The 13021-nt window shown below is 37.1% G+C and overlaps 1 protein-coding gene and 1 non-coding gene across 2 annotated transcripts in view; one reads left to right on the forward strand and one right to left on the reverse strand.

Moving 5' to 3' along the window:
- The first annotated feature begins 3622 nt into the window (after positions 1-3622).
- On the forward strand, positions 3623-3729 carry LOC116587358. Its single transcript, XR_004284383.1, has one exon. It is a non-coding gene; the product is annotated as a U6 spliceosomal RNA (small nuclear RNA).
- Positions 3730-8260: 4531 nt separating this feature from the next.
- HMMR (hyaluronan mediated motility receptor) overlaps positions 8261-13021 on the reverse strand; it is a 36437-nt gene continuing 31676 nt past the window's right edge. The window contains exons 17-18 of the mRNA XM_032337101.1: positions 9513-9675; positions 8261-8609 (exon numbers count right to left, since the gene is read on the reverse strand). Of these exons, the coding sequence (XP_032192992.1) occupies positions 8590-8609; positions 9513-9675 (183 nt within the window). The 3' untranslated portion in view covers positions 8261-8589. The remainder of the gene's footprint in view (positions 8610-9512; positions 9676-13021) is intronic.

A 13021-nucleotide genomic window follows, 5' to 3' on the forward strand; every position in this document is an offset into this window, starting at 1 on the left:
CCTTTCCAAAATAAAGAACCCTTGCATTTCTTCTGGGTTCTATCTGTATAGATCTTGCCTACTTTCGGACAGTTGGTGTTATCCTTAATTTATAAAACTCTCTAATCAGAAGGCATTTGCTTTGTCTGTCATATGTGCTTGTCAGTTGACCATGGAATTTTTCTCCATTTGGATTCTTTTACTTTTTATGAAATCACAGCTATGTTTTTTGGCTTCAATCTTCTTTAGAAAATCTCTCCATTTTGAGATTATGAAGACACATTATTATGTACTATGATTATAGTGGTGTTTTTTTTTTTTTAAGATTTTATTTATTTATTTGAGAGAGACCATGAGTTGGGGGAAGTGGAGAGGGAGAGAGAGAAGCAGACTCTCCACTGTGCAAGGAGCCCGATGCAGAACTCGATCCCAGAACACTGGGATCACGACCTGAGCTTCACTGGGCCAGGAAGGCTCCTGTGTTTTTTTGGTTTTGGTTTTGGGTTTTTTTGAATATTTTATTTATTTATTTGACAGAGAGAGAGCACAAGTAGGCAGAGTGGCAGGCAGAGGGAAAGGGAGCAGCAGGCTCCCCACTGAGCAGGGAGCCTGATTCGGGGCTTGATCCCAGGACCCTAGGATCATGACCTGAGCTGAAGGTAGACTCTTAACGGACTGAGCCACCCAGGCACCCCCCCCTTTCTTTTTTAAAAAATTTATATCAGTAATTTATTTTTGGTTTGAAAGTGACACAAAAGATACAACTTTTTCCTCCTATATGGAAAGCCAGTTATCCCCAAACAACTTATTGAATAACCTGTATTTTGTAGACATTCCACCATTGATTATTTTTCTTTGTGAAGTGGAAGTAGCTCTCATTGGCTAAGGGTGGGGCTGAAGTCTGAGGTTTGAGAAAAATTGAAAATGGGGAAGAGGAGTGCCTCGCTGGCTCAGTCAGTAGAGGATTCAACTCTTAAGGTTGTGAGTTTAAGCCCCACGTTTTGTGCGGAGCCTACTTTTAAAAAAAGTGGGAAAGAAAAAGAAACATAGAATTATTAGGTGACTTCAAGAGCCAGGAAAGGTTGGAAAGCAGGACCTTGCCATGGCTATTTTGATATTAGAGGATTTTATTTAGTAATTTTCAACAGCCTGGGTACAAAATCATAAGATGCAGACAGTTCAGTTTGTGCATGTTGAATTTTAACAGGAAGGTGAGAGGAAATAAATGGAAAGATAGAGCAGTGAGCCATGACATCTAAGTAGTAAAGTGAATTAAACAGAAGGTGGTCTGGTAAGAATTTTAGGATCAATTATGTCATATTTGATGTTATTTATTTTGCCCACAAATCTGTAATTTGGGCAGGGCTCGGACCAGTCCATTCAATACTGCTCCACATCACCAGGGGCAGTTGGCTTTAAGGCAGGGAATCAACTGAAGGCAGGATTCCAAGAGTGAGTGTTCTAGAACACCACAGAAATGGTGTAGCATCTTTGCTGACTGTGGTAAACAAAATAATGGCTCCCTCAGAGATGTTCAGATCCTAATCTCTGGAACCTGTAGCTATTACTTTACATGACAAAAGGAATTTCACAGAGGTTGTTAGAGACTTTGATGATTTGTGTGGGTCCAATATAATCAAAAGGGACCTTAGAAGAGGGAGGAGGGAGTGTCAGAATAATAAAGGTGTGACAATAGAAGCAGAAGTTAGAGAGTTATGCCTTGAAGATGGAGGAAGGGGCTATGGGCCAGGGAATGTAGGTGGTCACTAGAACTTAGAAAAGACAGAGGGCACCTGGAGGCTCAGTCAGTTAAATGTCCAACTCTTGCTATCAGCTCAGGTCATGATCTCAGGGTCATGAGATTGAGCCTTAAGTGGGACTCTGTCTAGTGGGGAGTCTGCTTGAGATTTCTCTCTCTGCTCCTCCCCCGGCCCTTTCTCTCATATCAATCAATCAATCTGTAAAAAAAAAAAAAAAAAAACCAAAAAAATTTAGAAAAGACAAGTGAACTGATTTGTCCCTGGCGCCTCCAGAAGGTAGGTAGCCCCACCAATACCTAGATTTTAGCCTTATAACATTCATTTCAGACTTCTGACCTCTAGAATTGTTGGATAATAAATCTGTTTTTTTTTTTTTAAGATTTTATTTATTTACTTGACAGACAGAGATCCCAAGTAGACAGAGAGGCAGGCAGAGAGAGAGAGAGGAGGAAGCAGGCTCCCCGAGGAGCAGAGAGCCCGATGCGGGGCTTGATCCCAGGACCCTGGGATCATAACCTGAGCCAAAGCAGAGGCTTTAGCCCACTGAGCCACCAAGGCGCCCCTAAATCTGTGTTCTTGAAAGCCATTAAATTTGTGTTGATTTGTTAGAGTGGCAATAACACTAATGTAGATGAGTTAGCTACTGAGCTACTGAAGTTGAATAGTGCCACTTCCACTGTAGTTATAGGCCCCACCCAGACTCATGGGGAGGAGAGACTACCATCTATCTCCCAATGGAAGTATGTCAAGGTCACACTGAAGAAAGGCATGTTGGGTGGGAGATAGTAGTATAGACCATCTGTGGGGTGCCTGGGTGGTTCAGTCGGTTAAGCATCTAACTTTAGTTCAGGTTATGATCTCGGGATCTTGGGATCGAGCCCTGTGTATCAGGCCCCACACTCATGGGAGAGTCCACTTCTCCTTTCCCCTCTCCCTGTGCTCCTGCTCTCTTAAATAAATAAAATTGGAAAAAAATATTGTCGGCAATAGGAGGAAAACTGAGATCAACTTGATCACTTAAGGCCTAGATCAGAAGCCGTCTTTAGGAGCTGAGTATCTGTAAATCTTCATTAGGTCTTAACCATAAACACTTTCCAATATGTGGCCTTTCAAGACTTAGAAGCTTTTCAGAAGTTACTGAGGTAGTGTTAGCAAAATGCTAGGAATACACTTTAATAAAACTGTTCCAGAGATCTACTATGGTACTTTCTTTAATGAGATAAAGATATTTATATTATACTTGAAGGATTATAATGTTGGGGATGATGAGGATTAGGAGAGGACAAAAAATAAAGTTTGGGACTCAACCTTCTCAGTCTGAAGCCATCACAAACGTGGTATTAAAGATTCCTCCTAACAAGCTGTTCCATTTTCTTCATAATCTCAAAAGGGAAGAAACTGTTAGCTTCATATTGTTTATAGTCATTTTTGAAAACACAATTTTAACAAGGGCATATTTTCTTCTCTTGAGAATTTTCTTTCATTAATGATTAAAAAAAATTTTTTTTTAAAGATTTTATTTATTTATTTGACAGAGAGAGAGATCACAAGTAGGCAAGAGGCAGACAGAAAGAGAGGAAGGGAAGCAGGCTCTCTACTGAGCAGAGAGCCCGATGCGGGACTTGATCCCAGGACCCTGAGATCATGACCTGAGCCAAAGGCAGCGGCTTAACTCACTGAGCCACCCAGGCGCCCTGATTAAAAAAATTTGTGAAACCCTCCTCACAAAACTCAAATTAAAAAAAAAAAAATGCAAGAAATACCCCCACATCTGGCTCCCTGCTAAGGGGAAGCTGCTTCTCCCTCTCCTTCTCTCCTTGCTTGTGTTCCCTCTCTCACTGTCTCTCTGTCAAATAAATAAAATCTTAAAAAAAAATGCAAGAGTGCTCGCTTCGGCAGCACATATACTAAAATTGGAACAATACAGAGAAGATTAGCATGGCCCCTGCGCAAGGATGACACGCAAATTCGTGAACCGTTCCATATTTTATCCGGTTTCCCCGTGAGCTGCCGCACTTCGCGGAGGAAACGGTATCGCTCAAAGTGAAAAAAAAATAGTAAAAAAAAAAAAAAAAAAGCAAGAATGCAACTTAATTTGATTTAAAACAATTATTAACAAAAAATAACACATACAAAAATAAACAAGTCTTCATAAATAAAGCCATTTTAAACCAGTAGTCCAAAAAATAATCCCAACATTAAGACTTTAGTTTGAGAATAAACTACTTAAGAGCTTTATTGAGGTATAAGTGACATATATTTAAGTGACATGTATATATTAAAGATATACAATTTGATGTTTTGACATATATACACACACACACACACACACACCCATGAAACCATCACCATAATTAATGCAGTGAATATATTCATCACAAAAACAATACCTCTTTTATTCCTAATATTGGCAGTTTTTCCAGATTAGTCTAGCTAGAGGTTTATCAATTTTATTGATCTCAATAAATAAACTTTCATTGACTTTTCGCTATTATTTTTCTGTTTTCTAGTTTATTGATTTCTGCTCTGATCTTTAGTATTTCTTTTCCTCTACTTAGTTTGGGTTTAAGTTGCTTTTCTGTTTCTCATTCCTAAATTAAAAGCTGAGGGCAGGGTACCTGGGTGGCTCAGTGGGTTAAAGCCTCTGCCTTCGGCTCAGGTCATGATCCCAGGGTCCTGGGATCAAGCCCTGCATCGGGTTCTCCACTCCTTGGGGAGGCTGCTTTCTCCTTTCTCTCTCTGCCTGCCTCTCTGACTACTTGTGATCTCTGTCAAAAAAAGAAAAAAAAAAAAAAAAGCTGAGGACATTGAGACCTTTCTTCTTTTGAAATATAGGCACTCAGTGAGATAATTTTGTTCTAAATCTGCATTAGTAGATTTAGATTTAGCAGCATTTCCTATATTCTGATACACTGTGTCTTCATTTTGATTCTCTTCGGAATAGTTTCTAATTTCCCTTCTGATCTTTTCATTGACCCATGGTTTATTTAGAAGTGCATTATTTAGGGACGCCTGGGTGGCTCAGTTGGTTAAGCAGCTGCCTTTGGCTCAGGTCATGATCCCAGGACACTGGGATCGAGTCCCACATCGAGCTCCTTGCTCAGCAGGGATCCTGCTTCTCCCTCTGCCTCTGCCTGCCTCTCTGCCTGTGCTCGCTCACTCTCCCTCTATCCCTGACAAATAAATAAATAAAATCTCAAAAAAAAAAAAAAAGTGCATTATTTAGTCTCCCAACTATCTATGTGTTTCCCAGAGATCTGTTATTTCTCAATAAATTCTATTGTGGAAGAGAATATACCAGGTATGACTGGAATCCATTTACACTGAGAACTGGTTTTGTGGCCTAGGATACAGTCAATATTGGTAAATTTTGTATATTTACATAAAAAGAATGTATATTCTACAGTTGTTGGGTAGTTTTTATAGATGTCAATCTAATCAGGTTGGTTCAGAGTATTGTCCAAATCTTCAATATCCTTTCTGATTTTCTATATATTTATTCTACCACTTATTGAGTGGGGCTCCCCCCCTCGCCCCCCCAACCCAACACAGGGCTTGAACTCACGAACCTGAGATCAAGAACTGAGCTGAGATTAAGAGTCAGACACTTAACCAAATGAACCATCCAGGTGCCCCAGAGAGAGGGTATTGATATCTCTAATTATAGATTTTTCTGTTTCTCCCCGCAAATCTATTTTTGATTTACATATTTTGAAACTATAAGTGGGTGCTTTGTTTAAATTTTGTCCTCCTAATGATCTGACCCATTTATCATTATGAGATGAACTTTATATTCCTGGTTATATTTTTTGCTCAGAAATCTGTTTTATTTGTTCTTAATATAGCCACTCTAGCTTTTTGCTTTCAAATGGTTTACATTATCCTGCCCCATCTTTTTTTTTTTTTTTAATTTGTGGTAAGACTACTTAACAGATTTACTCTCTTAATAAATGTTAAGCGCAAGATACAGTGTTTTAAACCATAGGCATGATATTGTAGAACATATCATTACAACTTACTCACTTAGCATGACTGGATTAAACATTCTCCATTTCCCCCTTCACCCAACCTCTGGCAACCACAGTTCTACTCACCGCTTCTATGATTTTAATAATTTTAGATAACTCATGTAAGTAGAATCATATGTATCATTTGTCTTTCTTTGATTGACTTATTTTACTTAGCATAATATCCTCAGAGTTCACCCATGTTGTTGCATATGGCAGGATTGCTTTCTTTCTTTTTTTTTTTTTTTTGAGGCCAAGAAATATTTCCTACGTTTTCTTTATCCATTCATTTGTCTTGGACATTTGTTTACACACCTTGGCTACTGTGAAAAATGCTGCAATGAATATGGAAGTGCAAGTACCTCTTGGTGATTCTCATTTCAGTTCTTTTGGATAAATACTCAGGAGTGGAATTCCTGAATCATATGGTAATTCTCTTTTCAATTTTTTGAGGAACCCCTATACTATTTCCCATAGTGGCTGCTCTATTTTACATTCTCACCAACCATGTACATGGGTTCCAATGCTTCCATATCCTTGCCAACACTTTTTTCTCTCTCTCTCTTTTCTTTTTCTGATAATAGCCATCCTAGCAGGATGAAGTGATAGATCTGTGTGATTTTGATGTGCAATTCCCTGACAACTAGTGCCTCTGAGCATCTTTTCCTATATCTGTTTGACACTTGTATGTTTTCTTTGGAGAAGTAGCTATTCAAATTCTTTGAACATTTTGCAACAGAGTGCAGTTCCTTATACATCTTGGAAATTAACCCCTTTGATATACAGTTTGTAACTATTTTCTTGAACTCTGCAGGTTCTTTTCACTCTGTTGTTAGTTTGTTATGCAGAAAAAAACACAAAGTCCCACTTGTCCAGTTTTGGTTTTGTTGACTTTTAGTATCATAACCAAGAAATCATTGCCAAGACCAGTATCATGAAGCTTTCCTGTATTTTCTTCCAGTTTTATAGTTTAAGGTCTTTGAGATTATTTTTTTGTGTGTGGTTTGTTTTGCATTTAGATATCCAGTTTTCCCAACGCTATTTGTTGAAGACACTCTCTGATCCCTATTTATATTCTTGGCACTCTCAAACTAGTTTCTGGATTGCTCACAAAGGGAATTTGTCTCTGCATTATTGCTATTTCAGTACGTTTATGGGGGAGAGGAGGGTCCAAGGTTTCTATTCTGCCATCTTGCTGATGTCATGTCTCAGCACGGTATATCTTTTAACACTCAAAGTTTTATGGGGCACCTGGATGGCTCAGTCAGTTAACCATCTGACTTCAGCTCAGATTATGATCCCAGGGTCCTGGGATTGAGTCCCATGTTGGGATCCCTGCTCAGTAGGAAGTCTGCTTCTCCCTCTCCCTTTGCCACTGCTCTCTCCTGCTTACTCTCTCAAATAAAAAAAGTCTTAAAAAAAAAAAGTTTTAGTTTTCACCTATTTTTGTCTTTATATTTGAAGTGCATTTTTTTCTAGTTTCTAATTTTCTAGTTTTCAAATTTCTAGTTTCTATATCATATGATCTCCCTGATGTGAGGAAGTGGAGATGCAACGGGGGGCGGTGTGTGTGGTTAGGGGGGTAGGAAAAGAATAAATGAAACAAGATGGGATTGAAAGGGAGACAAACCAAGAGACTCTTAATGTCACAAAACAAACTGAGGGTTGCCGGGGGGAGGGGTGTAGGGAGAGGGTGTTGGGGTTATGGACATTGGGGAGGGTATGTGCTATGGTGAGTGCTGTGAAGTGTGTAAACCTGGAGATTCACAGACCTGTACCCCTGGGGCTAATAATATATGTTTATAAAAAAATTTTAAAATTAAAAAATAATTCTAGTTTCTACATTTCTTCTGAACTTGTGGCTTATAGTAGCATACCAACTTTGTAAATCAGTTATTTTAGATGAAGAATCACCATTTTCTAAATAATATACTACCATATATGATTCTGGATACAAGGTAGGGAGGGCAGAGCAAAGAAAAGAAATATACCTTAAATAAAACCATTAATGTAATTTTATATAATACCAGTTGAATAATGCGTAAATGACTAATGTGTGGTTTTATTTCCTATTACACAAATATTAATCAAGCAGCCAGTTGTCAGAAGCCAAGCACACTAAGACAAATTCTCTTGAGGATAGTTTCTTAGATTTTTAGTGTATCTAAGAATTGACTGCACAGTTTATTAAAAATGCAGATTTTCAGGCAAAACTCTAGATTTTAATTCAGGAGGAATCTGCAAATTACTGACCAACTCAGTGTCCCTGGTAAGAGACAAAGAGATTACTGTGGAGTTCGGCATACCCTTTTTTCTTATTTGAACTGGATAAATGGATGATGGGTATGACAGAAGGAGCCTTATTAGACAATCCAAGTAGAGGCAGGAACAAACCGAGGTGTTTTAGCCTAGCTTAAGAGGTTCAGATTAGAAAAGGCCTCCGGTATCCAGCTAAAAACCTATGATTAGAATCTGGAAACCATCTAAGGTTTCAGAGTAGGGGGATAATAATCTGAAAATTTTTTAAAGGAATGTTGATTGGATGGGATGAGTTGTAAGTTGGAAAGCCTGTGAGAAGGTGTAGGATAAGGTGATAAAGGTAAGCATCGAGGAGGAGGTACAGACAATACAAAATAAAATATCAGAAGTCATGCTGGTAAATATTGAACTTCCCTTCACATACTTAAAAATAGGAAGTTAACATTAAATACATTAAAAACATTCGTTAAAAACATAGTAACAGCAACAAAAGCAATAACAATAATAAAAATAGTAAGAATAAAATAATTTTTAACAGGTCTTTCTGATGTTTACTTGCATCATTCTTAAAAGTCCATAGGAGCTCAAGAGCAGTTTGTATTGCCTGGAAGAATCATCAGAAAGAGGTATTAGTCTTCTAAGTTAAAACTAATCCATCAGGGGCGCCTGGGTGGCTCAGTTGGTTGAGCGACTGCCTTCAGCTCGGGTCATGATCCCGGAGTCCTGGGATCGAGTCCCGCATCGGGCTCCCTGTTCAGCAGGGAGTCTGCTTCTCCCATTGATCTCTCTCCTCTCATGCTCTCTCTCTCTCTCTCTCTCAAATAAATGAATAAAATCTTTTAAAAAAAACAAACTAATCCATCAGTCATTATAAACTAAATATAGGCATTTCTTATCTTCTATAAAGTAGGTGAAGCAATGTTTGCGTTCTGTAGCATAAATATATTTCTATTTGAAAAATTTTTTTAAAGTTTTTTTTATTTAAGTAATCTCTATACCTAATGTGGGGCTCAAACTCATGACCTGAGATCAAGAGTTGCATTCTCCTCCAACTGAGCCAGCCAGGTGTCCCACATAATTACATTTCTTCATTCACTATTTCAACCGATGTTGATTTATTGTCAAAAATAAAAAGATTCATAGTCAAAAAAGAAAACTTTACTTCTCCACACCTACAAATTCAACATTTAGGTTAAAATTTTGCGGGAATGAAAGAGGGAACAATTCTGGGGGTAGGTGGGGTTGGTGGGTAGGTAGAAGCAAAAAAGTCAGACAAGGCTTCAAGGAAGATGGGACATAACTGGGTTTGAAAGTGGGACCTAGACATGAGGAAAACTGAGAGTAAAAAGGAGGAAAGAAAAGGCATTTATACAAAAATCTTAGTATGGATTTAGTACTTCAGAAATTGTCAACAAATTCTCACAGTTCATAAAAAAGGAGAACTTGGGAAATGCTGTCAAAGCAAACCCAAAGGAAGATGTCACTTACACATTTATTCATTTCTTACCTTCTTTCAATGGTGTTTTGAGAGGAAAATTTTCTTTGCTTTCATGAAGAAAAGCCTTTGAAGGATCAAAATGTTTGATACCAAGAACTTTATTCAATTCCTCCTGAAGTTTTGTCTCATTTTGTTTTCTTTTAGCAAGCTGAGAGCGGAGTTTTGACACCTCCTGTGTAAGAAAAATATAGACAGAAAGCATGAATCATCCTACTTTCTCCTTTTTCAAGATTGTTTTGACTATTCTGGGTCCCTTGCAATTCCATATGAATTCCAGAACCAGCTATTCAACTTTTACAAAGAAGTCATTTAAGATTCATATGGGAATTATGTTGAGTGTGTAGATAGGCATGAGGTATTACCATCTTAACTATGTTACATCTTCTGATCCATGAAAGTGAGATGTTTTTCCAATTATTTAGATCTTTAATTTCTTTCAACAATGTTTTGGCATTTTCAAAATGTAAGTTTTACACTCCGTTTGTTGAATTTATTCCTCAGTATTTTATCCTTTTTAATGATATTGTATGTGAAGTTATATATGAATTTCATTTTTAGGTGGTTCGTTGCAAGTATATAGAAATAAAATTGATTTTTGTGTACTGGTCTTATATTCTCCAATCTTGTTGAACTCATTTATTTGTTGTAAGAGTTTTTTTAGTGGCTTCCTTAGGATTTTCTGTATAGAAGGTCTTTCATAAATAGAGGTAGTTTTACTTCTAACAATGCATTTGATTACTTTTGCTTGCCTAAGTCCCTGGAAAGAACCTCAAGACAATGTTGAATAGAAGTGATAGGAGTGAACATCCTTGTTTTGGTCCTGATTTGGGGGAAAGCTTTCACACTTTCACCATTAAGTATGCTATTAGCTTTGGGTCTGTCATAGATACTCTTTATCAAGTTGAGAAAGTTCCCATTACTAGTTTTTTTAATGTTTTTATCATGAAAGTGTGTTAAATTTTTCAGATGCCTTTTCTGTGTCTATAACATAATCACATGACTTTCATTCTATTGATATGATTTCTTAAATTAATTGATTTTTGGATATGTAATTAACCTTGCATTTGTGATAAATTTCACTTGGTCATGGTGTAGAATTCCCTTTTTATGTTGCTAGATTCACTTTGCTAATTTTTGCTAAGGATTTTTTTCATCCATATTCCCAACAGATACTGGTCTATAGGTTTTATGTAATATCTTTGTCTGGTTTTGGTATCAAGATAATGCTGATCTTATAAAATTAGTTGGGAAAAATTTTGTCTTTTTTACTTTTTGAAATAGTTTGTGAATAATTGGTATTAATTCTTCACTGAATATGCAGTAGAATTCAATAGTGAAGCCATCTGGACCTTGACTTTTCTTTGTGGGTAGTTTTTGATTACTATTCAGTCTTTTCACTATGAATCTATTCAGATTTACTTTCTTTTTGAGACAGTTTCATAGTTTGTGTCTTTATAGGAATTTGTCCATTTCATTTCAGTTATCTGATTTATGGATATATAACTGTTCATAGTACTTTTTTATAATCTTTATAATTTTGGTAAGGTCAGTTATCATATCCCTTCTTTCATTTCGGAGTCTAATAATTTGAATATTCTCATTTTGTTTATTTATTTGTTTATTTATGTTTCTTTATCTCTATGAATATATTTGTAATGGCTAGTTTAAAATCTTTTTTGGGGGGCGCCTGGGTGGCTCAGTGGTTAAGCCGCTGCCTTCGGCTCGGGTCGTGATCCCAGGCTGTGAGCCTGTTTTCCCTTCTCTCTCTGCCTGCCTCTCTGCCTACTTGTGATCTCTCTCTCTGTCAAGTGAATAAATAAAATCTTAAAAAAAAAAAAAAAAAACCCAAAGTGAAATGACAATGTACAGAATGAGAGAAGATATTTTCAAGTAATAAATCTGATAAGGAACAAACACATATAAAAAACCCTCATAATTTAATTAAAACAAACAAACAAACAAACAAACAATAATCCAATTAAAAATGGGCAAAGGACATGAATAGATAGTTCTTCCAGGAAAGAGATACAAACGACTGATAAGCACATGAAAAATGGTCAACATCATTAGTCATCATGGAAATGCAAGCCAACCACAATTAGGTATCTTTTCACAACCACTACTATGGTCAGAATGAAGAAATAAGGTAACAAGAAGTGTTGATAAGATGTGGAAAAACTGGAACCCTCATATATTGCAGGTGGAATACAGAAAGATATAGTTGCTTTGGAAAATAGTTCTTCAAACAAACACAAAGTCACCAAGTTACCAAGCAATTTCACTTTTAAGTATTACCCAAGAGAAACCAAAATATGTCCACACAAGAACTTGCATATGAATGTATATAGTAGTGAGTTATATAATAGCTCAAAGGTGGAAACAAGTAAAATGTCTATCAACTGAAATGGATAAATAAAATGGGAGATATTCACAAAATGAAGTATTATTTGGTCATAAAGAAGAATGAATTACTGATACACGCTACAACATGCATGAACTTTGAAAACACTGTTAATCAAAAGAAGCTAATCACGAAAGACCACATATTATTTGAGTGCACCAATAGAAAATATCCAGAACAGAGAAATTTATGGAGACAGAAAGTAAATAAGTGATGGGAGGGGTGAATGAGGAGATGGGGAGATGACAGTTAAAAGGTAAACGGTTTGGGGCGCCTGGGAAGCCTCTGCCTTCCCCTCAGGTCGTGATCCCAAGGTCCTGGGATCGAGCCCTGTATGGGGGCTCTCTGCTCAGCAGAAAGCCTGCTTCCCCCACTTTCTCTCTGCCTGCCTCTCTACCTAGTTGTGATCTCTATCTGTCAAATAAAAAAATAAAATAAAAAAATCTTAAAAAAAAAAAAAGGTAAGGGGTTTTGGGGTGGCTGGGTGGCTCAGTAGGTTAAGCCTCTGCCTTTGGCTCAGGTCATGATCTCAGGGTCCTGGGATTGAGCCTCGAATCGGGCTTTCTGCTTGCCTGCTTCCCCCTCTCTCTGCCTTCCTCTCTGCCTACTTGTGATCTCTCTATCTGTGTCAAACAAGTAAGTAAAATCTTAAAGAAAAAAAAAAAAAGTAAGGGGTTTCAATTTTCATTTTGATACAAATGTTCTAAAACTGTGGAGATGGTTGCATATCTGTGAATGTCCTAAAAACCACTGACTTGAATACTTTAACTGGGTGACTTGTATGGTATGTGAATTATATCTTAATAAAGCTGTTAAAAAAAAAAAAACTTAAAAAATACTTAACTATCTTTTTCTTAAGTAATCTCTACGCCCAATGTGGGCTTGAACTCATGAGCCTGAGATCCGGAGTCACATATTCTACCAACTGAGCCAGCCAGGTACCCCAAATGCTTAAACTATTTTTGTATACTGCTTGTCTTTATATTTATTTATACCAAGGACTTTGCTGTTTTCTAAATCGAAGTGGATGTGTAAAGCTTTACGAACTCTTCCAATTACACGAGTGATTTCCATTATACTAAGGAGGTAGTTGGAAACCTGAGAACGTTAATAGCCA

This window comes from Mustela erminea, chromosome 3 (genome assembly GCF_009829155.1).
Source record: "Mustela erminea isolate mMusErm1 chromosome 3, mMusErm1.Pri, whole genome shotgun sequence".
Classification (NCBI taxonomy): domain Eukaryota; kingdom Metazoa; phylum Chordata; class Mammalia; order Carnivora; family Mustelidae; genus Mustela; species Mustela erminea.